The sequence below is a fragment of the Carcharodon carcharias genome, chromosome 2 (genome assembly GCF_017639515.1).
Source record: "Carcharodon carcharias isolate sCarCar2 chromosome 2, sCarCar2.pri, whole genome shotgun sequence".
Classification (NCBI taxonomy): domain Eukaryota; kingdom Metazoa; phylum Chordata; class Chondrichthyes; order Lamniformes; family Lamnidae; genus Carcharodon; species Carcharodon carcharias.
Window position 1 is genome coordinate 220,643,229 of NC_054468.1, and position 27,432 is coordinate 220,670,660.

The window sequence follows — 27,432 nt, forward strand, 5'->3', positions numbered from 1 at the left end:
GAAATAAGTTCAGTGGGGCAAGAACAGGCTGGAAAAAAAAAACTGGGTTGACCAGGCCAGCGTAGTTTATGGATCTTGGGAAGGAGGTAGAAGTGGGCTGCTCAGGGTTAGGGAACTGAGGTTCGAGGCAGTGAAGGGAATAGTTCCAGAGGTTATGAGGTCAGTGATGGTCCTAGACACAGCTTACTGTTGAGTAGTAAGAGGATCTGTCAGAGAGTTGGCATTCAGCCTCTGCTAGGTACAGGTCAGTATGTTGGACAACAGCAGCGTCACCCTTGTCAGTGGGTTTGATGACAATGTTAGACTTGGACTACAGAGAATGGAGTGCATCTAATTCAGAAAGAGACAGGTTAGAGTGAGCAAAAGGAGCAGAGAAATTGAGACACCCAATGTCACACCGGAAGTTCTCAATTAAGAAATCTAGAGAGGAAAGAAGGCCAGAAGGAGAGGTCCAGGTGGAGTGAGAATGTTGGAGTCAGATGAAGGGATCTGTTAAGTCGGGGGAAGACTCCTGGTCAAAGAATTGGGCACAGAGGTGACAGAAGAAAAACTCAGCATTGTGCTGAGCTCGAAATTAATTGAGGTGAGGACTAAACGGATTAGTTGAGGCCTTTGCTAGGGACAAAGCATTCAGAGTCAGAGGGGAACATCAAGAGGTATCGTGAATGCACGGCAAGGGGTGAGGCTCACGGAAGAGAGGGGGTTGGAAGGAAGGGAAGGGCACAAAGAATCCGGAAGGTTGTTGGTACCCATAAGTTGGTGAAGCTAGCGATTCTCCACACCTGAAAGGAAGATAAAAAGTTTTTTGTTAGTGTCAAATGAGCAAATGATTAAATCAAGCTGTGGACGAGAATAGCTTTAGGGTAGGGTGAGCTAATGTTGCTTAAGGGAGAGACCGAGTGTGTGCATGTGGCGGCGCATGGCATTGAAAGTGCATCTTAGGATGAGGTGAGAACAATTTGAGCAGTTTTGGATGTCTTGGAGATACTTGATCATGAAAAGGGTGGAATTTAATCTGGAATCCGTAAGGAATAAGGTGAAGCCAGAGACAGTTGCTGATGAAAGAAATGTGGCTGCAGAGGTGAGTTTTTTTCAATACCTGATCAAACACAAGAAGGGAAATAGAAAACAATGAAAATGGACAAGGTAGAAGAGCCAAACGGAAATAGCATCGGAGAGGAAAGCAGAACTGCTTCAAAGGTAGGCATTCCTGGAAGAGAAGTGATAGTGAATTAAACATTAATACAAAAGCAAAATATTTCAAATTTCCAGCATCTGTAGTAAGAGCAAAAAAACTAGAAAAACTCAGTAGGTCAGACAGCATCTGTAGAGAGAAATAGAGTTAATGTTCCAGGTCAATGAACTTTCATCAGAACTGAAGATAGAAAAAAATGGAACAGTTTTTAAGCCAGTGTAAGGGGGACGGCAGCAGGAAGAACAAAGGAAAAGGTCTGTGATATGGAGGACGCCAGGGGAGTTTAAATAACAAAAGATTACATGATGCAACAGCCAAAGGAAGAGGTAACTGATATAGTAAAGAAGCGAAGGTTGTGTCTAAATGAAACGTGAATTGCTACATTAAAACCACGTAAAAGCAAGATGGGGGTGGGGCAAAAAGTAGAATCTGTTGTACCTGATGAAGATAGTGTGGCAGGCTACTGGAATCATTCAACTCTGTTTCTCTCTGGATGTAGTTGAGCAGAATCTGAAGTCGTCCTTTCCTGTCAACATGCTGACTGCTTACTTTCGACACAGAACTTCTGTCATATACAACAGTGTTCAGTGACTTAGATAAAAATTCTGAAGAATCTTCTGTGGCTTCCTCTGAGGTCCCTGTAAACCCACAAGAAGTCTACTTGACATAAATTATATAATTCAGAAAAATAAAAACACAGAAGCTTTGAACATTCAAAGGATAAACAGCACCCATTAAAAATTAAACCAAACTGCGCGGTACATGGTATTAGCAGACTCTTCACTTCTGGGACGAGAGCTCAGGTTTTAGTAAACTGTCTTAAAAAAAAAGTTCAAAGATAGAAACTGAGGCTGAATCAGACTAATCACAAACTAGGTGTGTTTGACTCAGAGCTGAACTTCCGACCACATATCTGTACCATTCAGGCTGCCTACTTAAAACTCCAAAATCACCCTACTCCAGAGATAAAAACAAAAAACTGCAGATGCTGGAAATCCAAAACAAAAACAGAATTACCTGGAAAAACTCAGCAGGTCTGGCAGCATCGGCGGAGAAGAAAGAGTTGACGTTTTGAGTCCTCATGACCCTTCAAAACGTCAACTCTTTTCTTCTCCGCCGATGCTGCCAGACCTGCTGAGTTTTTCCAGGTAATTCTGTTTTTGTTTCACCCTACTCCAGTCCTGCCTCAGCTTATTTCCTACTGAAAATCTCATTGATGCCTTTGTTACCTCTAGACTTGGCTATTGCAAGACCTGGCTGGCCTCACATCCTTCATCTGTATAAAATTAAGCTCATCCAAAACTCTGCTGCCAAAATCCTAGCTCACACTAGTTCTGTTCAAACATCACCCTTGTTCTCGCTGACCTACATTGGCTCCCAGTTGAGAAATACCTTGGTTTTAAAATTCTCATCCTTGTTCTCAAATCTCTGCTGGACTTCAATCCTTCATAGCTCAATAGCATCCTCCAGTCCTACAACTCTTAGAGATATCTGCACTTTTCCAATTCTGGCCACTTGCATATCCCAAATTTTAACCATTTCCCCTTCAGCTGCCAGGGGCTTTAGCTCTGGAATTTCATTCCTAAACCTCCATCTCTAAAATGTTTCTTCATAAAGCCTACCTCCTTGACTTACCTTTTGATCATCTGCCCTGATATATATATTGTGGCTCAGTGTAAAATTTTATTCATTAACATTCCTGTGAAGCACCTTGGAACTTTTTATTACATCAAAGGCATTACATAAATGCAAGTTTTTGTTAAAGAGAGATCAACACACACTATCTGTACTTGTCTTCTTTTTCAAACAATCCTTCACCACCCCACTTGAAGTAATCAGTCTATTGTTTTCTACTCCTTGCTGGGTTATAGTTCCATGGGGCTGGCCCATGGAATTATCTCATCCAAACACCCAAACTTTATCCAGGGGAAAAGGCATTGAGTGTGCATGGGGTATTCAACTACTGAGAACATTATGCCTGAGTGAGATCCTATACTTGGCTCAGGTCCACACTTGATAGAAATCAAGAGCAGGATCTCACATTCATTCATTCAGAAATATAGAACTCAACAATAACTGAGATCAATCAATATTAAAGATGACAGGTTTGCATTTATATAGCACCTTTACAACTGTTGGGTTTTGCAAAGCAATTCAAAGCAAATTAAGTACTTCTGAAGTGAAGTCATTGCTGTCACGCAACAAATGCGGCAACCAATTTGCAGAGCAATGTGATAATGACCAGGCTTTGATCGAAAGATAAATATTGGCCAGGGCACTGGGATGCTTCTTTGAAATAGTGCCATGGGATCTTTTGTTTCCACCTGAAAGGGCACACAGTCTCGGTTTAACAACTCATCCAAAAGACAACACCTTCAACAGTGCACTTCCTCTGTACTGCACTGGACTATCAACCTTCATTTTTGTGCTGTGTTCCTAGGGTGGGACTTGAACTCTCAATCTGCTGACTCACAGGTGAAAGTGTGACTGAATGAGCTGTGGCTGGTTGTGGCACAGGTCATGGATTATATTTAGGATCTTTTGGTTTGAATAATTCAGGTACTCACTGCCTTAAACACCTAGATCACCAGGCAAGCTTTACTCTCTTTAAAAAAGGTGAAGAACATTAACTTGCTGTATATAATGATTTAAAATGCTTTTTAATATTGGGACAGTAAAGTGGTTATGGAGGTAGGGTTGCTAAGGGGGTGGGGATGGGGGTGGGTGCGATGAGCAAGAGCTTTACATTGCAGTTTACTGACCCATGTTGGTACAGTGGTTAAGGTTAGAATGCAACTAGAAGATGTATTCCACTGTCCAATCATTTGCGTTGGCTCACTGTATCAGACTCAAACATGATAAATGTCAACATGACAATAAAAGCTGACAGTTAAAGCTGGAACTGTACCTCCGCAAACGTTGCCATCTTTGGGAGAGGTGAGAATAGGGAGGAAAAAATGGCAAGTAAATTTACTACTTAAACACCAAGAGACTGAACCATTCTTTTTCAAGGTTGTTACTTGCACGCTTCTCAGTTTCAAGTTCTCATCTTTTTTGCCTTGCTTAGGCAGCAAAAGAGCCAAACTGAAAATTTACCAGAAGAGGCGGTTTCCATTTTTCTTTCCATTTCTGAATCCCAATTACTAACTGTTTTTACCCCCAGTTGCAGTTCGGCACTAGGGTTTGTAATGCTGTTCGAAACCTCAGATTCATCATCACAATTGGCTTTCATGCACTTATTTTGTGTAATCTCAAAGCCAGTTTTGTCATGGTTGTCTTCATTGTTATTGATTAAATCTTGCTTGCTCCACTCAAATCCTCCCATTCTATCATTACTGCACGGTGATATCTGTGCTTCACAAATCCGATTTTCATTCTCATCTGAAATTAACGGGGAGGGATGACTAATTGCATTGGGCTTTTCCACACTCTCGTTACAGCTATTTTTCTCTGTTGTACCAAGTTCAGTCGCAAGTGAGCCTCCTTCATCCATGAGAATCTTCTTCTACAGCCCAGGATGAGACCATCAATTTTCTTCAGTTTTTTAAAAATACAGTATACCTGGTAAAAATAAAGTTTAAAAAAGCCAATAAAGAAAAGGAATTATTAAATTTCAGATCAGTGCCATATTAGATTTGTAATGACAAAGTATTTTCAAGATATGACTGACATCCAATTATGCAGTTCAGATAAACTACAGCATTGAAAATGAGATTTACACATCACAAAGAACTGTCTTTTAAAAACTTCACATGGCTCTCATTTAATACTACTATACTAGATCCTGTCACATTATGTCATCTAAAAGCAGCCTTTTATACAGCACAATTTTTGTTTCCACATCCCAAAGGACACCAGCAGGATTTTGTAGAAAGTCAGAACAGTTTCATAGAATCTTACAGCATAAAAGTGCCTGTGTTAAAAGAATATAATAATGGATAACCTCATGAAACGTAGGAACAGACTACAAATTCAATTTTCACCTGCATCTAGTAAACCTATTGGCAATAGGAATACATGATGAATGGTTGGACCCTGGGAAATACCAAGGATCAGAGGGACCTTGGTGTGCATGTCCACTGATCCCTTAAGGTAGCGGGACAGGTAGATAAGGTGGTTAAGAAGGCATATGGATTAGCCGAGGCATGGAATATAAGAGCAGGGAGGTTATGCTGGAACTGTATAAAGCGCTGGTTAGGCCACAGCTGGAGTATTGTGTGCAGCTCTGGAATCCGCATTATAGGAAGGATATGATTGCACAAGAGAGTGTGCAGAGAAGATTTACCAGGATGTTGTCTGGCCTGGAGAGTTTTAGTTATGAGGAGAGATTGGATACATGGGTTATTTTCCCTGGAGTACAGGAGATTGAGGGGGTACATGGTTGAGGTATATAAAATTATGAGGGGCATAGATAGAGGGGCTGAGGGGAAGAATTTCTTCCCCCTAGAGGATGGTGGGAATCTGGAACTCACTGCCTGAAAGGATGGTAGAGGCAGAAACCCTCATAACATTTAAGAAGTATTTGGATGCGCATTTGCAATGCCATGGCATACAAGGCTATGGGCCTAGTGCTGGAAAATGGGATTAGAAAAGTTAGGAACTTGTTTGACAGGCGCAGACTCAATGCGCCGAAAGGCCTTTTTCTGTCCTGTAGACCTCTATGACTCTACAATAGCTTCAATATACAATTCACTTGTTGGAATGATACCCATTAACTTTAATTAGTTTTCTTAAGTGCAACATAAAATCATATTTAACATTGTAGCCACAGTAAAAGATGCCAAGATTGATGCAATTTCCTATAAGCAGCATGTTTCCGTGACATGAAAATAAAGTGGTTTTCTTGGTTGTCTGAACTGCAAATTCAGAAATTAATTTAAGAATTATACAAGAAATCTCAGAAGAAAATTTTTTTAAACATTGAAAACCTTAACTCAAGTGCCAATTCTTTTAAGTTCCTCCAGAATCACCAGTGATAGAATTCGTTAAATATACACTTAGTACCTATTCTGGAAAATTGGGACTATACCATTTAACAACTAAGATCACCAGCTCCCACCCTGTATCTTGGTCATCAACGATGGAATAGCAAATGAGTCATACTACCAAATTTCCCTCCACCTTTTGGGAAGAATTATGGCCTCTACTTAACATCAATTTTGAACATGGAAGCAAGGACTGATAATCTGGCTTCAGGAATTGTGTACATAATTCATTTTCCTTTCATACAGAGACGTGTAGCAGCATTAAGCAAACCTATTTTATGGCCAGAAGGTTGTTCTAGTGGCGTTCCACAGGGCTCACTACTGAGTCCCTTGCTTTTTGTAGCATATTTCAATTATTCAGATATAATGTAGGGGACATGATTAAGAAGTTTGTAGATGATACAAGAATACAGTGTGGTTGAGAGGGAAGAAGGAAGCTACCAATCGATTGGTCAAGTAGGCAGAAAAGCAGCATATGCAATTCAATCCACAGAAGTGAGGACAAAGCATTTTCCAATCACAGAGTTGAAGAGCGGTTATGCTGGAATTATATAAAACATCAGTAAGGCCACAGCTAGAGCACGGAATACAGGTCTGATCATTGTGTTACAGAGAGGATGTGACCACACTAGAAAAGGTTAGAGGCGATTTTCGGGTCAGGAATGGAGAATTTTAGCTACGAGGACAAATTCGATAGGCTGGGGTTGTTTTCTTTGGAAGTTAAGAAGCCTAAGGAAAAATTAGTTGAGGTATATAAAGTTATGAGGGACCCAGACAGACTGAATAGAAAGGACCTATTTCCCTTGTTAGAGGGATAATCAGGGGGAATAGATTTAAAGGAATTGACAGAAAGATTAGAGTGGAGCTAAAGGAGAAACTATTTTCCTACAGGGTGGTGGGGAATTGCAACTCACTGAAACACTTGGATCTGTACTTGAAGCGACCTATAGGGCTACAAACCAACAGCTGGAAAGTGGGATTAGGCTGAATAGCTGGTACAGACATGATGAGCTGAATGGCCTCTTCTGTGATATAAATTTCTATGTACCTATATGGCATGACTATGACTTTTACAACTACAAAATGACAAAACATTCCTATAGGTTTTTAAATGCTGAACAATTTGTCACCAGAATTATGATAAACATGAAAGTTTGCAGACGAGTGCAGGGAACCAGCATGGAAGTAAACCAAGTTAAGGGCATTAGTTCATAACATTGTTTACTCAATGTTTCCTATGTTAAACAGTGAACGCACTTCAAAAGTACTTCATTGGCTATAAAGTACTTTTAGACATCTGATGGTCTTCAATGAAATAGGCTCTGTGCTGATTCCATTGGTGAGGATAAGAGCTTGGATCTCATTGTGGAGTAGGTGAAGGATGGCGACAAATTTCTGGGAGCAGCCAAATTTGAGATGACGACCTCATAAGCCATGGCTGACAGGGTCAAAGGCTCCATTTCTCAATATTGTGTCAGGCTCAGTCTTGGCACACCCTGGACCTGAGCAAAGCCATTTGACATCTGAAAAGCAACAAAGCCTCTGAAGCAGATGGAATCTTTGCCAAAATTCTGAAGCATGGTGGAGATACGTTCCTGATATGGCTACACAACCTCATATCCCTCATCTGGGAAGGGGAGCATATGCCAGGGGATGTCAGTGATGCTGTGATCGTGATTGTATTACAAGAAGGGAGACAAGATAACTGCAGGAACTGGAGAGAAGTCTCTGCTGTCTGCTACAGGGAAGGCTATTGCAAGAATCCTCTTCAGTTGCCTCTCCACAGTCGCCAAAGAGCTCCTTCCAGGGATGCCGTGCAGTTTTTGCCCATCAAGAGGCACCAAAGACACAATCTTCACTATGCAGCAAATCCAAGAAAAATTTGAGGAACAGCATGGTCTTAGTTGACCTCACAACACGGTGTTCTGAAAACCTAAGTACTTTAGGTGAATTTGACTGTTGTTGTTCCATTTTTAATTTAAATTATGTCACCAAATGGTATAATCACAGATATAGCACAATCTCTGCTACAATTAGAAATGTCCAATTGCTTGAAAAAAAAAATGATCAGAAATATTCTCAATTATATTTCCAAAGGTAACTTTGATTGAAACATTAGATCTAATTTAAAAAATTGTGCACAAGGTTATTATTCAATAATATGCACATAATGAACTGAGAAAAATAGGAAAGAGTGATAGCCTTCTGTGGAACTGTAGCTCTAACGATATTCTTGCCAAAGTCCTAGGAGACAAAGCACTGTAAACAATTGTCGGTTTCTATTGCCTTATCAAACAGCGGCTGTCTTTCACAGGGCTTCTCCAACTCAAGTTAGCAGTATTGGGGGGTGGGGTGGGGTGGTGGGACGTGCAGCCGAGAAGTGGGTGGAAGGAAAGGGAGAAAAATAAGCCTGTGCCTTTTACTGCCATGTCTGTACACTGGTCCTTCAAAGCAGTATACTAGTTCCAAAAAAGCAATCACAATTCCTTTTCAGGATCATTCTGAAGTTAATAATTCAAGATCTCCTCCCTTTCAATAATTAGCTTTGTTTTTTATTCTCTGCATTCTACACAAAAATGTTTCTTCAATTTGTTGGTTTTGTAAGGAATGCCAGGAAACAAGAAGAAAATGCAATTGAAAACTTAAGTAAGCAGTGCTTGGCCAATATGTATGTCTCTGAATTTCTCAAAAGATAGTGTTTACCTGCTACAACACATTCATCACTGGAGGGGTAGACATGCAACAAAGCAAAAGGAAAAGAAAAACTAATTAAGACACATTTAAGTGTCTCTCTCAGAAACATCTCAAAAGTTTTTTTTTCCAAAAATAAGTGAATTGGAAAAGCAAATGGCTCATTTATGCAATGTAATAATTTTACTGACAGAAATTTCAACAAATAGAAGTGAGATGAATCATTAGGTAAGGTGATACTGGTCAGGGCAGAATGTTAGCTAAGATACTTTGAGAACTCAATAGTCTCCAGGGAGTGTTGTGGGAGCTTTGGAATCCTCCTGAATCACTGGGCCAAACAGACAGCCAAGAGCACGACCAACTTACTAAATCTAAACTCTAAATATGCCTTAACAAAAGCACCATGCACCTACATTTCGGTAATTATCTCTTTTTGTCTTCAAACGCAATCTTATTTCTAGCTTTTTATTACATTGTGATCTTTTTAATCATGCTTGTATTTGACAAGGAGCTATATTTAGGAGGGCTTTAACCTCTCCTTTCCGCCCCAAAGAACTGCAGTTTTGACTTTTTATATCTAATGGTTGTCACTCAACTACTTCATTAAAGATAGCGACTGTAAGGCACTTTCACATAAATTATGACTGAATTCCACAAAACCAATAACTGATCAGAACATGTTTTAAACAGAAAAATTCCAGGAATATTTACAGAAAAGGCATTAATAGACAACTAAGTATTACGGGTTTATGACAACGGCACCGTTGTGCAAAGATCTGACAACAGGCATGAGCTGACAATTATTTAACACAGAAATTGAGGGTTATTCTATCTACCAGAGTTAAGCGCTTTTGATCATTTGCACCAATGAAACTGAAGATATTTTTTCTGAAAACTGCTTTATATTCCAAACCATTGTGTGTAAAGTCATGAGAAAAGTGATGCATGAATGGAAAGATACACATATCAAATAAGATTTACCCCAAATTCCCTATGTGATCGAAGTACATTGATTCCTTGCATCCATACACCACCCATGCTGCCGCCTCGCCAGCCACTCCAGTAAAAGCAGAAGTTTTACCTCAAAGTGCAACAGATTCAAATTTCAACTACAATTTTGCACTGGTCCCAAATCTTCTACTCACCACTGTTTTTTTTTTACACAATTGCAAGGAATCATCCAACAAGACACCAAAAATTAGCATATCTAATTAAATATGTACACTCATTTGATGCATATTGATCACATCAATATCACGAAACATAAGTGACTGGAAGCTGGAGCTCAATGGTCGACAGTGCAATAGAGACAGGGCAAGGTCCAGGAACACAATATGTTGCCATCTGCCCTATGATTCAGATGCAAGATGACAATCCCTACAGTGACTTAAGTTCTTCCCTTCATATATTACTTTTGATCATCAACAAAGCATTGTAAGCGCATCAATAGTACTACTAAGCTGCACTTACACAGCAATAACCTGCTCAATGGCACCCAGTTTTTGGTTCTGGCAGAGTCACTCAGCTCCTGACCTCATTACAGCCTTGGTCCAAACATGGACAAAAAAGCTGAATTCAAGAGGTGAGATGAGTGTGACTGCCCTCGACATCAAGGCAGCATTTGATCAAGTGTGGCATCAAAGGGCCCTAGCAAAACTGGAGTGAATGGGAATCAGGGGGAACACTTTCCTCGAAGCTAAGTCATACCTAGCACAAAGGAAGATGATTGTGGATGTTGGAGGTCAATTACTTCAGTTCCAGGACATCAATGCAGGAGTTCTGCAATATAATGTTCTAGGTCCAACTATTTTCAGTAATGTCCTCTCCTCCATCACAAGGTCAGAAGTGGGGATGTTGACTGATGTTCAGCACCATTTGCAACTCCTCAGGTACTGAACTAGTCCATGTTCATATGCAGCAAGGCCTTGTAGATGGTGGAGAAGAGCAAAGTTGACGTTTCGAGTCCTCATAACCCTTCAGTGCTGTTGAAGGGTCATGAGGACTCGAAACTTCAACTTTGCTCTTCTCCACTGATGCTGCCAGACGTGCTGAGTTTTTCAAGGTATTTCTGTTTTTGTCTTGGATTTCCAGCATCTGCAGTTTTTTGTTTTTATCACCAGGATGTTGCCTGGGATGAAACATTTAAGTTATGAAGAGAGGTTGGATAGACTTGGGTTGTTTTTGACAGAGCAGGGAAGATTGAAGGGCGACCTGATCGAGGCATACAAGATTATGAGGGGCATTGACAGGGTGGATAGGGAGCAGTTGTTCCCCTTAGTTGAAGGGTCAGTCACAAGGGGACATAAGTTCAAGGTGAGGGGCAGGAGGTTTAAGGGGGATGTGAGGAAAAACTTTTTTACCCAGAGGTTGGTGATGGTCTGGAATGCATTGCCTGGGAGGGTGGTGGAGGATGGTTGCCTCACATCCTTTAAAAAGTACCCAGATGAGCACTTGGCACGTCATAACATTCAAGGCTATGGGCCAAGTGCTGGTAAATGGGGTTAGGTAGTTAGGTCAGGTGTTTCTCATATGTTGGTGCAGACTCGATGGGCCGAAGGGCCTCTTCTGCACTGTGATTGTGTGTGATTATCTGATGTGCCATCTTTCAAGGTCCAGCCAACTGTTTTGATGGACATAAAGGACCCCTTGACACGTTCATCTCATTGCTGTGTCCAAATCGGTTGCCATGTTTGCCTCCAATTCTATCGAGTACTTTAAAATTAATTTGTGGGCTGAAAAGAGCCTGGGATATACCGAGAACTTGAAGGGTACTAAACAAATGCAAGCTCTTTTGTTCGACAGTATACTAGCTAAAATATAACACAAGGAGCAGAAAACAAACATATTTAAGAGTGGAGATAACAAATTTATGAAAGAAAGGAAAGTGGTTATAATTAAATTTTAAAATACAGCTGATGGCTTATGGAAAATGTTACACCCAACAAGTTAGCAATGTTCCAGTTGTTGAACTTGTACCACCACACTCAAAGGAATCAGCTGAGAGTATAGGGTGGGGAAAATAAGGCAAATTTTATTCCATCTGTTCTGGTATTGTATTTTCCATTTCTCCACCAAAAATTTGTACCTTGTCTTTTCTCTCATTTAGGCATCGTCATTAGTACATGTATTCTTTTTGCAATCAATTGTTTTACAAAACCAGCAGACTCACCAAAGAGCTTTGTATGCTTTAGGCATGGAAGGAATTACAAAGCACAGCAAAGATATGTAATTCCAAAATCATACCCCCAAAGTTGATTAAGCAGCTGAAGAGTTATACAGATATTAACAGTGCGGCTTGTTTTTTGTTCCAGAGAGATGACATTGCTTATAAGTTGTTTTTAAGATTAGGTTTCTCGTGGTGTTTTTTTCTCATGCAGCCAACATCAACCCTGATGTAAGCTTGCCAAATCCAATAAAGCAGGGACCAAGACGACCCAGTAAAAACAAATTTTGCAGCCCTTAGCAAGCGGACCCCTAATTCAGAACTGTCACTAATTGAACGAGACCCTCCCACCTCCCCAGCAACCCTGACCCCACTAAACCAATATAAACGCTTTGACTGTTGACAGTGGGAGGATAGTCTAATAGAATAATCACACATGGACTCTGGATGGAGAGAATTTGATGGGCAGAAGACCTCTTGTCATTCCAGACTTTTGTAGTGATCGAATCTTTAATACTTTAAATAAAGCTACTACTCCTTTAAAGCCTTAGAAGAATTTGTACAGAACAAAATAAACCTCTCTAATTCCCCTGAAGCAAGCTCAAATTGTTACTGTTTAAAAATTATTGCTTTAGAAAGATTACAAAGAGAACTGGCAAACTTCACTTGCAGCTGAAACTACAAAATATGTAGAGCATACAACAGCTTCCAACTTGCAACAAAGTATTTAAATGAGATTTTCAATTATATACATATTAAGTTATGTAGCTGCATCCAAAGTACTTCATAAACGTACACCTGGGGGAAAAAAAGTGCAAAAATAGCACACACTAATACCTGTAATATAAGATCAAATTCAGTTATTTTTGAGTGCAATTGATACAAAATGCAATTTTCAAACAAAGAATAAAATTCACTAAAACTCAGGCAGAAACTACGATTGATGTCACTTCATTAAGACATTCCTTAGTCCATTATTTTAATAATAGTATTAACCTGATCATGTTTATTTAACATGACATGATGCCATCATTAAAATAGTGGAGAGGGAAGTGACAGGAACACAAGCAGTTGCAGTTACTATCATCAGTAATTTCACTTTATCATTTGTGCACAATACACCTTTACCACACAAAACCGCTTGCTTGTAATTAACAAGAATAACTTTTTTTTATCTTAGCTATCGAATTGAGATTCAGCAAATTTGGCTGAACAGAAATTTAGTTTCATATGAAAACCTATTATTAGACTTCAAAGGGTATTTTGGTTTATTACAGTAGAGCTTCAACAGTCAAAATAATTTCAAAAGGAGTTACAACACCTTAGCAACCTTCATGGATCTGTTCAAATGCAATGAACAAGCAAGTCTGATATTGTGCAAAACAAATGGTCCAGATTTTGTGGTTGCAGTGAAGGTGAAACTGCCAGTTTGCATTGTCATCACTCTGTGAAACTGATGGCAACTTCTGACACTCTGACACAACTAAGCGCAGAATGAGTCACTGCAGCTGCTTTTGTACACTTTTCTGAAGCTCCATCCACGAAGACAAGTTGTGGCAGGAACACACTATAAAATAACGGCGTCTTTGCTTTCTTAATATATTGTTCAGCAACTCCCAAAGGCATCCGCTACAATCACAACCTTCTCTGGCACAATTTTCAAGACAGTTTTTTTGTTTGACTCTCCCTTGCTCATTATGGATCTGGTCCACACCTTGGTCACTCACCTTTCCCAAATGAGCTAACTTGGTGCTGGTCCTCTCAATTCCCACTCATGGAACTGACAGGCTATGTGCTGCAATCTCACCACAGGGATATGTCCGCTTACCAGCTCTGTATTTGAGCACTAGCTCAGCGCTGTGTCTCCAAAACTTTTCTTTGCAGTCAGCACACTGTTTCCAATACACTCCAACCTGCGACTTTGTTGCGGTTTGACCAAAGCATTAAGGGTCGTCTCATGCCATGTGGCGCAATCTAAGGCTTATCACCATGTTGTAGCTGTACTTAAACTTGCTGCCAACTGTCTTCACCACAACTCATTAGCCAGCTATTATAATGATATATCTTGGGCTTCTTTACTGTACAGGACACCAATCACTCATAAGGGATTTGGTAAACTTGTTGTGGGTTAATTTATTTAGACTGGGCACATGAGAACAGTTATACACAGGTAAAAAGCTAAAGTCATCAGATCTATGTGCACCTGTGCTCTGCTCAAAGCAAAAGTGAAAATAAGACTGGATCACATGACATGTTGCCCTTCTAGTGGTGTCATGGAATTTTTTTTTTTATTTGTTCATGGGATGGCATTTATTGTCCATCCCCAAGTGCCCTTGAGAAGGTGGTGGTGAGCTGCCTTCTTGAACTGCTGCAGTCCATGTGGTATACGTACCCCCAAAATGCTGTTTAGGAATGAGTTCCAGGATTCTGACCCAGTGACAGTGAAGGAATGGCGATATATTTCCAAGTCAAGATGGCGAGTGGCTCGGAGGGGAACTTGCAGGTATTGGTTGCCCTCGTCTTACTAGATGGTAGTGGTCCTGGGTTTGGAAGGTGCTGTCGAAGGAGGCTTGGTGAGTTTCTGCTGTATATTTTGTTGATGTGCACACTGCTGTCACTGTGCATTGGTGGCGGAAAGAGTGAATATTTGTGGATGGAGTGCCAATCAAGCGGGCTGCTTTGTCCTGGAAGGTGTCAAGCTTCTCGAGTGTTGTTGCAACTGTATTACAACACCAGATTGTCTGGGGCTGTTTCTGGAGACCCACACAATACAAAGTACTGCCTTAGCATTGTATCCCATCCATTGGTCAAAACGGGCTGATTTTGTTTAGTCTATGTGATAGTAAGAATCTGTATTCTGCCACCATCACATTCACGTAACTTAGGTAAAAGCAATAGGGTAGCCAAGTAATTCTATTGTTATCAACGACTTCTATCCACAGTAAAAATTACAGACAGCTTTCAATGAAGTATAAAAGGTGAATTTCAATCATATGCTCCAATACCCATCAGTGACCGCAATCTGCTAACATACCAAAACAGAAATAAAGATCTGCAGACTGGGTGACTGCTTTGCAGAACACCTTCAGTCTGTCTGCAAGCATGACCCAGACCTCCCTGTCGCTTGCCATTTCAACACTCCACCCTGCTCTCATGCCCACATGTCCGTCCTTGGCTTGCTGCATTGTTCCAGTGAAGCTCAACGCAAACTGGAGGAACAGCACCTCATCTTCCGATTAGGCACTTTCCAGCCTTCCGGACTGAATATTGAGTTCACCAATTTTAGATCATGAACTCTCTCCTCCATCCCCACCCCTTTCCAATTTTCCCCCTCCTTTTTGTTTTTTCCAATAATTTATATAGACTTCTCTTTTCCCACCTATTTCCATTATTTTTAAATGTATTTCCATCCATTGTTTTATCTCTACCTTTTAGCCTTTTTTGATTCCTTCACCCCACCCCACCCCCACTAGGGCTATCTGTACCTTGCTTGTCCTGCTTTCTACCCTTAATCAGCACATTCCTTTAGATAATATCACCACCTTCAACACCTCTTTGTCCTTTTGTCTGTGATATCTTTTGGTTATGTCCACCTATCACTGGCCCTCTATCCAGCTCTTCTTGTCTCCCCCCCCCCCCAACCAGCTTATATTTCACCTCTTTTCTAGTTTTCCTTAGTTCTGTTGAAGAGTCATGCGGACTTGAAACGTTAACTGTGTTCCTCTCCACGGATGCTGCCAGACCTGCTGAGTTTTTCCAGGTATTTTTGTTTTGGATTTCCAGCATCCGCAGTTTTTTGCTTTTAATAAAGATGTCTCCTGGCTTCAAGAATCCACTACACATTGTGTTGTTGTGGATGGTGAATTTCTGGGGATACACGAAGTGCGATACGACCATTAGTCAGTGTCTGGGAGACACAAATTCCTCTGTCAATCCATGTATTCATCCAAATACTCTTTATTTCTGTGTTATGCATTTGTTTTAACCTGTTACTATATTCCAATATTCTGTACTGTTCCTGGGGCTGTTTCTAGAGGCCCACTCAACACAAAGTACCTCTTTAGCATAATATCCCACTCATTAGTCAAAATGATCAACAGTCGGCAGGACCTTGTCCTGCCAAAGGTCCTGCCACCCATAACACAAACACACACAATAACTAGGAGCCAAACAAATTGTCTTAATCCCCTAGCACAACTTTTTTATTTTAAAAATGCATCAAATTTTACGTAGCAGTGTGTTTTCAGTGTAGAATGTCTAACCCATCAGACAACTGAAGTCATATTATTTTCTTTGGCCTTCCTTGGGTCACCCTATTGCTCCACACCACCTTTAACTTGGAAGACATGTAGATCATCTGATCTATGGACCTCACGAAAGCCAACTCCGAAACTAGTTATCAATGCTAGCCTCTAATCACAACAGTGCTATTGGCATTAGCCTAAACAGCTTGCAGCACAAATGCCTAGATTAAGTCTCCATTTTATGGCCTGACTATATATAAGCTGACCCACAAGACAATGATGTCAGTGCTACATTACTGATCTGTAATGGCACTCCCCAACCTCAGGCAAGATATAGAGCCAGACAAGAAAATCACCCAATGTCATTTCGCACTATCTACACATTTCATAATGCTAATGACATGTTTGAGACTTTAGAGAAACTACATATGTTTGAATCTCAAAACCAGTTTCCCTGGTTAAGAATTCAAAAGTGTTGGTATAATTAGTGTAACAGGTCTGCAAATATAACGCTTGCTATGATTTCAATGCTGACTTTTATTCAGCAACTTCTTACAATCGCACGGCTGAGATCATATGGAGATCAAGAACATAAACCTAAATTGTTAAAACCAACCTGCAACACACTAGAACCACAGCATGTAATTCTGTTTTAAAAAGAGAATTCTAAGTCAGCAAGGCTGAAGCAAGAGTTAAATTTGGATATTTCTGCAGTCAATAAACAGACACATCCCTTCCTGCCGGTCTGGCAGAGACTATTACTTGCATTCTGGTCAAGTACCAAAACACCACATTAATCTACTGCAGCTGCAGGACAAAGAACACAATGTGTCTCCTCCCAGTAAATAAATCCCCTAAAGAGATGAAGGGCAAGGGAGATTACCACAAGAGGAAAGGGAAAATAAAAACATAAAAGGTACCCTGTGAGCAGTTTGCAGTGCATAAAGGAACTGGTACAAAAACTTTAAAAACTACAATTGCTATGCAAACTGTAACTGCTTAACAGTTAAATGGACACATTAATTCCATTTTCACAGCCCAATATTCTGGTTAAACAGCAGTATTAGATTAAGTTGCAATGAACGGCATGCTGCAGGTTAAAGCTCTACTGTAGCTTTATCCCAAAATGTGTAAAATAAAAATGTGTTAACCAGGATAATTCCAATAACTACAACCTTCATTGATTGCCTCAATCAGTAATACTCCTGCTTTTACATCAGAAGGCTGTAGTGCCAAACCTCACGATTGATTTAAACAATGAAAGGAAGATTGTAAGAGGTATTATCTTTTAGATGAATTGTTAATTTAAACCCAGTCTGCCTGTTCAAGTGGATGTAAAATCTCATTTTATTTGTGTTATGTATTTGTTTTAACTTGTTACTATATTTCAATATTCTGTATCTGTACCTGGGGTTGTTTCTAGAGACCCACTCAACACAAAGTATCTCTTTAGCATAATATCCCACTTGTTAGTCAAAATGATCAATGACCTTGTCCTGCCACCCGTGACACAAACACAATAATTAGGAGCCAAACAAATTGTCTTAATCCCCTAACACACTTTTTATTTCAAAAATGCACCGAATTTTATGTAGCAGTGTGATTTGTGTCTGTCTCACCAGAAAACTGAAGTCGTATTTTCTTTGCCCTTTCTTGGGTCACTCCTTTGCTTTATGCCACCCTTAACCTGGAAGACAGGTAGATCATCTGGTCTACGGACCTCACGAATTCCACTCTGAAGCTAGTTATCAATGCTAGCTTCTAATCGCAAGAGTGCTGTTGGCATTAGCCTAAACAGCTTGCAGCACGAACACCTAGATTAAGTCTCCATTTTATTTTTAAAAATTCATTTATGGGGTGTGGGCTTCGCTGACTGGTCAGGATTTATTACTCATCCCTAACTGCCCTTGAGAAGGTGGTGGTGAGCTGCCTTCTTGAACCGCTACAGTCCATGTGGTGTAGGTACACCCACAGTGCTGTTAGGAAAGGAATTCCAGGATTTTGACCCAGCGACAGTGAAGGAACGGTGATATATTTCCAAATCAGGATGGTGAGTGACTTGGAGGGAAACTTCCAGGTGGTGGCGTTCCCATCCTATCGGCTGCCCTTGTCCTTCTAGATGGTAATGATCGGGGGTTTGAAAGGTGCTGTCGAAGGAGTCTTGGTGAATCCCTGCAGTGCATCTTGTAGATGGTACACACTGTGGTACTATGCGTCGGTGGTGGAGGGAGCAAATGTTTCCAGATGTGGTGCCAATCAAGTGGGCTGCTTTGTCCTGGAAGATGTCAAGCTTCTTGAGTGTTGTGGGAGCTACACTCATCCAGGCAAGTGAGGAGTATTCCATCACACTCCTGATTTGCACCTTTGGGGAGTCAGGAAGTAAGTCACTTGTTGCACGATTCCTAGCCTCTGACCTGCTCTTGCAGCCAGAGTACTTACATGGCTAGTCCAGTTCAGCTCCTGGTTAATGGTAACCCCCAGGATGTTGATAGTGGGGGATTCAATGATGCCATTGAACATCAATGGGTGATGGTTGGATTCTCTGTTGTTGGAAATGGTCATTGCCTGGCACTTGTGTGGCGCAAATGTTACTTGCCAATTGTCAGCCCAAGCCTTGATATTGCGCAGGTCTTGCTGCATTTGAACATGGACTGCTTCCATATCTGAGGAGTCGCAAATGGCGAACATTGTGCAATCATCAGCGAACATCCCCACTTCTGACCTTATGATGGAAGGAAGGTCATTGATGAAGCAGCTGAAGATGGTTGGGCTGAGGACACTACCCTGAGGAACTCCTGCAGTGATGCCCTGGAGCTAAGATAACTGACTTCCAACAACCACAACCATCTTCCTTTGTGCTAGTTATGACTCTAACCAGCAGAATTTTCTCCCCCCAATTCCCATTGACTCCGGTTTTGCTAGGGCAGCCTTGGTGTCAAGGGCAGTCACTCTAACCTCACCTCAGGAGTTCAACTCTTTTGTCCATGTTTGAACGAAGGCTGTAATGATGTTAGGAGCTGAGTGGCCCTGACAGAACTCAAACTGGGTGTCAGTAAGCAGGTTATTGCTAAGCAAGTGCTACTTGATAGCACTGTTGATGACCCCTTCCATTATTTTACTGATGATTGAGAATAGACTGATGGGAAGGTAATTGGTTGGGTTGGATTTGTCCTGCTTTTTGTATCCAGGACATACCTGGGCAGTTTTCCACAGAGCCAGGTAGATGCCAGGTTTGTAGCTGCACTGGAACAGCTTGGCTGGCACAGCAAGCTCAGGAGCACAAGTATTCAGTACTGTTGCCAGAATATTGTCCAGGCCCATAGATTATGCACTATCGAGTGCCTTCAGCCATTTCTTGGTATCACGTGGAGTAAATCAAAAAGGCTGAAGACTGGCCCGTGATGCTGGGGACAGGACCTCCGGAGGAGGCCGAGATGGATCATTCACTCAGCACTTCTAGCTGAAGATTGTTGCAAATGCTTCAGTTTTATGTTTTGCAGTGAGGTGTTGGGCTCCTCCATCATTGAGGATGGGGATATTTGTGCAGCCTCCTCCTGCAGTGAGTTATTTAATTGTCCACCACAATTCTCAATTGGATGTGGTAGGACTGCAGAGCTTAGATCTGATCTGTTGGTTGTGGGATCGCTTAGCCCTGTCTATGTTTGCTGCTTGGCATTTTTAGGTGTACCTGGTACTGATCCTGGCATGCCCTCCTGCACTCTTCTTTGAACCAGGGTTGATCCCCTGGCTTGATGGTAATGGTAGAGTAGGGGATGTGCTGGGCCATGAGGTTACAGATTGTGTTTGAGTCCAATTCTGCTGCTGCTGATGGCCCACAGCACCTCACGGATGCCCGGTCTTGAGTTGCTAGATCTGTTCGAAATCTATCCTATTTAGCATTGGTGATAGTGCCGCACAACATGATGGAGAGTATCCTCAATGTGAAGGCGGGACTTCATCACCACAATGATTGTGCGGTGGTCACTCCTGCCGATACCGTCATGGACAGATGCACCTGCGGCAGGGAGGTTGGTGAGGATGAGGTCAAGTACGTTTTTCCTTCTTGTTCCCTCACCACCTGCCACAGACCCAGTCTAGCAGCTCCAGCAACTTGGCCAGCTCGGTCAGTCGTGGTGCTACTGAACTGCTCTTGGTGATGAACATTGAAGTCCCCCATCTAGAGTACATTCTTCTCCCTTGCCATCCTCAGTGCTTCCTCCAAGTGATGTTTAACCTAATTGCCATCACCTAATGCAGCTTATCCTGTACTTGGATGTAATTTTCTGTACTTATTTATCCAGACTTCAAAACAAAATTTAAGCCAGAGGTGTCAGCTTTCTTCATATTTTCAATATTTGTGTGATTTCACAGGTCTGTCCAGGTTGATAGGCCATCCCATTAGGGTAACTAATCCAACAAACCCAGTTCTCCATTATCTAATTTCTTATTGTGGTTCCATATCACCTCGTGGTAATCAGCAGGCGGTTTCCTTGCCCTTAACAAAAACAGAATTACCTGGAAAAACTCAGCAGGTCTGGCAGCATCGGCGGAGAAGAAAAGAGTTGACGTTTCGAGCCCATGTTTGACATGCCACAAGACTTCATAGGGTCCGGAGTTGATGTTGAGGACTCCCAGGGCAACTCCCTCCCACCTGTATACCACTGTGTCACCACCTCTGCTAGGCCTGTCCTGCCGACGGGACAAGACATACCCAGGGATGTTGATGGTGGTGTCTGGGACATTATCTGTAAGGTATGATTCCGTGACCATGTCAAGCTGTTGCTTGACTAGTCTGTGAAGCAGCTCTCCCGATTTCGGCCCTCGCCCCCAGTTGTTAGTAAGGAGGACTTTGCAGGGTCAACAGGGCTGATACTGCCATTGTCATTTCTGGTGCCTAGGTTGTTGCCGAGTGGTCCATCCACTGTGGGCCATTAGCAGCAGCAGAATTGTTTCATTTTTTGTGACTTTGTTTGTTACAACTGAGTTGCTTTTAAGAGTCAACCACATTGTGTGGGTATGGAGTCGCATGTAGGCCAGATCAGGTAAGGATGACAGATTAGTGAACCAGATGGGTCATCGTCAGACTTTTAATTCTAGATTTTAATCGAATTCATCTGCCGTGGCGGGATTCGAACCCGGGTCCTCAAAGCATGTGGAAGAATAAAATACATTATACTTATAAACTTCAAATCCATGTATAATGAAGTTACTGTAGAAAGTCCCCAAACAGTCACGCAGCCAGCACATAAATTAGCAAATCAAAGGGCCAGTGTTACCTTCCCAGACTAAGGGGCTCCGGATGTCAGATACAGTGGCAAAATCTAAGAGAAAAAACTATTGTGTGTGCATTGCCCAGGATATGTAACCATTAACACTACGTATTTGCTAAACCATTGACATTGTCTTGTCTACCTGCTAAACTATTGATAAAAACAAAAAAACTGCGGATGCTGGAAATCCAAAACAAAAACAGAATTACCTGGAAAAACTCAGCAGGTCTGGCAGCATCGGCGGAGAAGAAAAGAGTTGACGTTTCGAGTCCTCATGACCCTTCGACAGAATACTCAAGTTCTGTCGAAGGGTCATGAGGACTCGAAACGTCAACTCTTTTCTTCTCCGCCGATGCTGCCAGACCTGCTGAGTTTTTCCAGGTAATTCTGTTTTTGCTAAACTATTGACATTGTCCTGTCTAATTGTTAAATCATTAACACTGGTCACTATCCTTTGAAGCCATTTGAAACTATTGTAATTGCCCAAGTTTCTGTCACAAAACTTTTGCTATATCTATGTGTGTAAAGTGTTAGTCAGTGTCAGCTAGCTCCACTGTAAGCTGCTGGGCTCTCCGTGATATCACGATTTTAATAAAAGGCTTCCGAGACAAACCTCCTGGGTCTGAGTGTTCACTCCGATTTCCGCGACAGAGCATTACCCCGGATTGTTTCTGGAATACTAGTCCAACGACACCACCACTACACAATGGTCTGACTATAGGCTGACACACAAGACAATGATGTCAATGCTACATTACTGATCTGTGATGGCACTCCCCAACCTCAGGCAAGACACAGAGCCAGACGAGAAAATCACCAAATGTCATTTTGCACTATCTACACATTTAGTAATGTTAATGACATGTTTGAGACTTTAGAGAAACTACATACGTTTGAATCTCAAAAACAAACAAGCAAAGTATTCCAGTCAACATTCCCTTCAACCACAGATTCTTAAGGGGCTTGACAGGGTAGATGCTGATAGGTTATTTCCCCTTGTGGGAGAGTCTAGGACCAGAGGGCATAATTTCAGAATTCAGTGGTCACCTACTTAAGACAGAGATGAGGAAGAATTTCTTCTCAACATGGTAGTGAATCTGCGGAATTCTTTACCACAGGGGGCTGTGAAGGTTGGGTCATTAAGTATATTCAAGGCCGAGATAGACAGGTGTGTAATCAGCAAGGGAATCAAGGGTTATGGGGAAAAGGCAAGAAAGTGGAGTTGAGGATTATCAGATCAGCCATGATCTCATTGAATGGCGGAGAAGACTTGATGGGTCGAATGGCTTACTTCCACTCTTACGTCTTATGGTCTAAACAGCTTACATATAATTATATAGAAATTACAGCATTGAAACAGACCAACTGGTCTATGCGCCATACAAGCCTTCTCACACTGATCATTAATTTGTAGGCTGTTGTGGGGAGTGATACTTCCTTGGTATTGAGGGTGGTTGCGGGCAGGAGGGGAATTGGGTGGAATGTCACAAAATCATGGACTGTTCTGAAGGTTTTGTAAGTTCCTTAGTTGGCCCATGCATTGTGATTTGGTCATTCACAAAAATTTAATTACAAAACTCTTGTAGCACAGAAACAGGCCATTCAGTCCAACAGATTCATATCAGTGCTCATGCTCCACTTATGCTGCCTCTCTTCTTCATCTAATCCCACTAACATATTCTTCTATTCCTTACTCCCTCATGTGATTATCAAGCTTCCCCTAAAATGTATCGGAGCTATTCGCCTTAACTAGACCTTGTAGTTGAGAGTTCCACATTAAAAACACTCTGGTAAAGAAGCTTCTCCTGAATTCTTGTTGGGTTAGTGACTATCTTATATTAATGGTCCCTAGTTCTGGTCTTCACAAGTGGAAACATCTTTGCTACCTCTACCCTATCAAACCCTTTCATAACCTTAAAGACCTGTATCAGATCAGTTCTGAAAGGTCATTGACTTGAAACGTAAACGGTTTCTCTCTCTACACAGATGCTGCCTAACCTGCTAAATGCTTTCAGCACTTTTTGTTTTCATTTCAGATTACCAACATCCATATGAGCCACTGTTCCTTGAACATTAATGTTCCAATGCTGCTTACACAAAATGGATTGCACGGTATTAATAAACATAATTCTTATTATTGCGTGTCTGTACTGTAAGACCACTTGAGCTGGGAATATGTTGGATAGACAGTGGTCCAGTGATCATTCACAACTAAGTACAGTGGTAGGATTTACAATATTAGAATGAATGAGTGTATGCTTGGGAGAAGCCAACAGTTTAGCTTAGACAATAGCCAGTATTCAGAGAAATAAAATAGGCACTTTTTGTTGCCCAGAGTAATGATATCAAATGATAGACCACTACCACAATATTAGAATAATTTTCCCAGGCAGTATAAAATCATAAAACATATAATTAAAAACCACAAATTTACTGGATCAATTATATTGTGAAGGGACCAGCCTGTATAAATTAGAGGTAAAATGATAACGATCTCAGCATACATGATTGCCAGATTTAAAGGTAAAACTAGGTCAATTATTTCACCAATTCCTCTTCCAATATACATTGAATAAGTCCTATTGTCAAAAATTTCAGACTGAGAGCCTGAATTACATTTAAAACAGTATAATTACAATATGTCAATCCACTCCAATTTAGAAACATAACTCAGAAGTGACCTGACAACTTTTAATTCCTTATTTATAATGTTTGATAGATACTGGTGGTTGTGTCACTTATTGGCCCCAAAGCAGATTCAGCAGAGCACCAGTGATTAGTTTTGTAAGAATTCACCGAACTGATACTATGCATTATTTGTAACAATTATAAACACAGCACATGGCACAAATTCAAGGCATTCTTGTTTACAAATAAACCACAATCACAAACTTGTGATAAAATTGGATCTACCCAACCAAAACAATGACCTACTAATGCAAATGGTTTCCCAGTAATGCTATGCTGTTGGTGATGCAATTAGTCTTAGCTTTGCATCAATTCAAATTGTGCAATACAAGCCAAAAAGAACAAGAACTCCAACAGAAGGTATAAGATCACCTCAAAGGAATATTCTCAGGTGACTTAGCTTTGCAGTCAAATTCGAGTCTGGAGATTACAAAGGCATGGATAAAGATTTGAGCAGCAGCTGAGTACAGGCAAGGGGCAAATATGGACAATATTACTGAGGTGAAAGTGGGTGCGCTTAGTAATGGAAAGAACATGGGGTTGAAAGCTGAGCTCAGGGTCAAATAAGACAGGGGTTGCCAACAGTTCAGTTCAGCCTTAGATAATGGCCTGAGTGGGATGGGGATGGGGAATGAGGTAGCTAGCAATAAAGTTAAAGCAGGGGCTGAAGCCAATAGCATTAGTCTTCCCAATATATGATTGGGGGAAATTCTGCTCATTCAATACTGGATGTCAGTCAAGCAGCGTGACAAATCATAGACAGCTGACGGTTTGGGAGAGTGGGCAGTGGGGTGGAGCTTGATGTCATCAGCATACATGTGGGATCTCACAATAACATATAGAGCTAGATTTTATTTATCATAAAGATATTATTTTGAGACCTGGCTAATACCCTGACACATTAGTGAAAGTGAGAAGGTAAAATTGCAAAAACTCAGGCAGAATATGATATTGAAATGGAAAATTCTCACAAAATTAAAAAAACCCACAAAATCAGATGGGGGAGGTGGGGGGGAGGGGGAAAGAGTGAGGGTAGGCAGCTACATTAAAATGATTTAGCCTAGGGATAGAATTCAGCCTGGCTACTGCAGCATATGTGAGTGATACTGCATGGAGAAATTTTAAAAAGAGATTTGCAGTTATATAGTGCTTTTCATGACCAAACATCTCAAAGTGATTTTACAGCCAATTTTGAAGTGTAGTCCCTGTTGTAAGAAATATGGCAGCCAATGTGAACACAGCAAGCTCCCGCAAACAACAATATGATAATGACCAAATGATCTTTTTTGTGATGTTGATTGATAGATTAGTAATATTGGTCAGGTTTGTCATGGCACTGGGGATAACTAAGATAAAAACAAAATACTGCGGATGCTGGAAATCTGAAATAAGAACAGAAAATGCTGGAAAGACTCAGCCGGTCTGGCAGCATCTGTGGAGAGAGAAACAGAGTTAACGTTTTGAGTCCGTATGACTCTTCTTCAGAGCTGGAGAAGACTCAGAGGAACTCAAAACGTCAACTCTGTTTCTCGCTCCACAGATGCTGCCAAACCTGAGTTTTCCCAGTGTTTTCTGTTGTTATCACTGGGGATAACTACCCCCACCCCACCCCCCACCCCCACCCCCCGTGCTCTTTCTTGGAAGAGTGCCACGGGATCTTTTAACGTTCTGGGGCTTCGGTTGTAAGTCTCATCCGAAAGACAGCACCTCCGACAATGCAGCGCGCCCTCGGTCCCACCACTGGAGCGTCAGCCTGGACATTTGTTTGGTTCACGTCCATGAATGACGACGTTGAACAGCTGTTAAATCCTGGGATTTAAAGCCAGACCCTAGTCGAACTGGATGAGGAGTCGAAGGACAGAGATACAGAAGGCAGAGAGAGCGAGAAGGGTGCACACACACAGGGAACAGGCTAAATTAAACCATTCCTGCCCAATAAAAACTACATTGAGGAATGGCACCGAGCAGTTGGGGATGAGGTGGACGATGTTGCTCTAAGAACCACATCAGAGGGCAGCTGCCCTGCAGTCAACATTCACAACACACAAACCGCGGGTTTGGGTGAAGATCGGCCTCCGGCACCGCCATCTGACTGAGCTCCCAGCGCACTGACCGGCCCGGGATGGGGGAGGAATATAGAAAAACAACAAAATATGTCGTGTTTAATGAACAGTCCGGAAACAAGAGCGCTGCCAGTCACGGAGAGACGGGACTCACCCGCAGTGAAAGCGGCAGTCGGCATCCATCGCCCGCCCAGCCGCCCTTTGGGCTCAGGCCTTCACCCTCCGGGACAACGGTCCCCGCGCGAGCCGCTTCTGAACAATTGCTTTTTTTTTGGGGGGGGGGGGGACGCGGTGCAGTGGTGAATGGATAGAGTAAGGGGAGCGCGCGCGCTCTCTCTCTCTCTCCTCTCACCTGCTCGTTCCTCAGCTCGCGCGCGCCAACGACCAGGCGGGCTCCAGGCTCGCGCTGTCGATTCTCCTCGCTCGCTCGAACATCCGGGTATCTCAGCGCCTGGCGCCCGCCCCCACCCCCAACAAAAAAAAAACGCAGCGCGCAATCACGCGCGCCCGAGACAGAGCCAGGTAACGACCAAAGAGAGGGTCTCTTACCTGCGCGGCGCTTCTACAGTCTCCCCCGCTGCTACCCTCAACGGGGGGCGGAAACAGCACATCACCCGCACTTCATCTCATTTCGACATTCAGGTGCCAAAATTGTACTCGGTGCTATTAATAAGCTGGATAAGAACGAACATTAGAAATAACAGCTGGATTAGGTCCAGCTCCGCCTTTCAATATCATTAAAGCTAGTCTTCTACCTCAACTTCATCTTCCCCAATTCTTTAATTCACTTAGTACCCCCAAATCTTGGGATAGTTGTATGAAATTCTTCTTTTCCCTCTATTTCAGCAGGGGTATTTTGTAGCTTGGCTAGGCCAGGCCAGTTATAGTACAGGTGGCACTTGCCCATTATTGGGCTTGTGACATTGGGATTATGCCCAGTATGACTATCAGCCCAGAGAAAATTGGGCACACTTAGGTATCAGTCTGGAATAAACTCTAAGGAAGCATGAAAGGGGAACAAGCTAACCATTTTTTTCCCATAGTTTTATCCAGTTTATTTAATCTTTTCAGCCCAGCTGGGGGCATTACCATTTGAGCCAGAAAATTGAGTGTGACATCTTTTGGTTCCCAGA

General features: G+C 41.9%; 1 protein-coding gene across 3 annotated transcripts in view; it reads right to left on the minus strand.

The window, feature by feature from the left end:
- Positions 1–26,728, minus strand: part of cnsta (consortin, connexin sorting protein a) — a 62,151-nt gene extending 35,423 nt beyond the window's left edge. For 2 of the 3 annotated variants that reach the window (XM_041175673.1, XM_041175658.1), the window contains exons 1-3: positions 26,454–26,583; positions 4,292–4,756; positions 1,634–1,833 (exon numbers count right to left, since the gene is read on the minus strand). In XM_041175673.1, coding sequence (XP_041031607.1) covers positions 1,634–1,833; positions 4,292–4,688 — 597 coding nt within the window. In that variant the 5' untranslated portion in view covers positions 4,689–4,756; positions 26,454–26,583. Of the gene's footprint in view, positions 1–1,633; positions 1,834–4,291; positions 4,757–26,453; positions 26,584–26,651 lie in introns of those variants that run through there. The other variant, XM_041175663.1, reaches the window with a different exon arrangement.
- Positions 26,729–27,432: the final 704 nt, after the last annotated feature.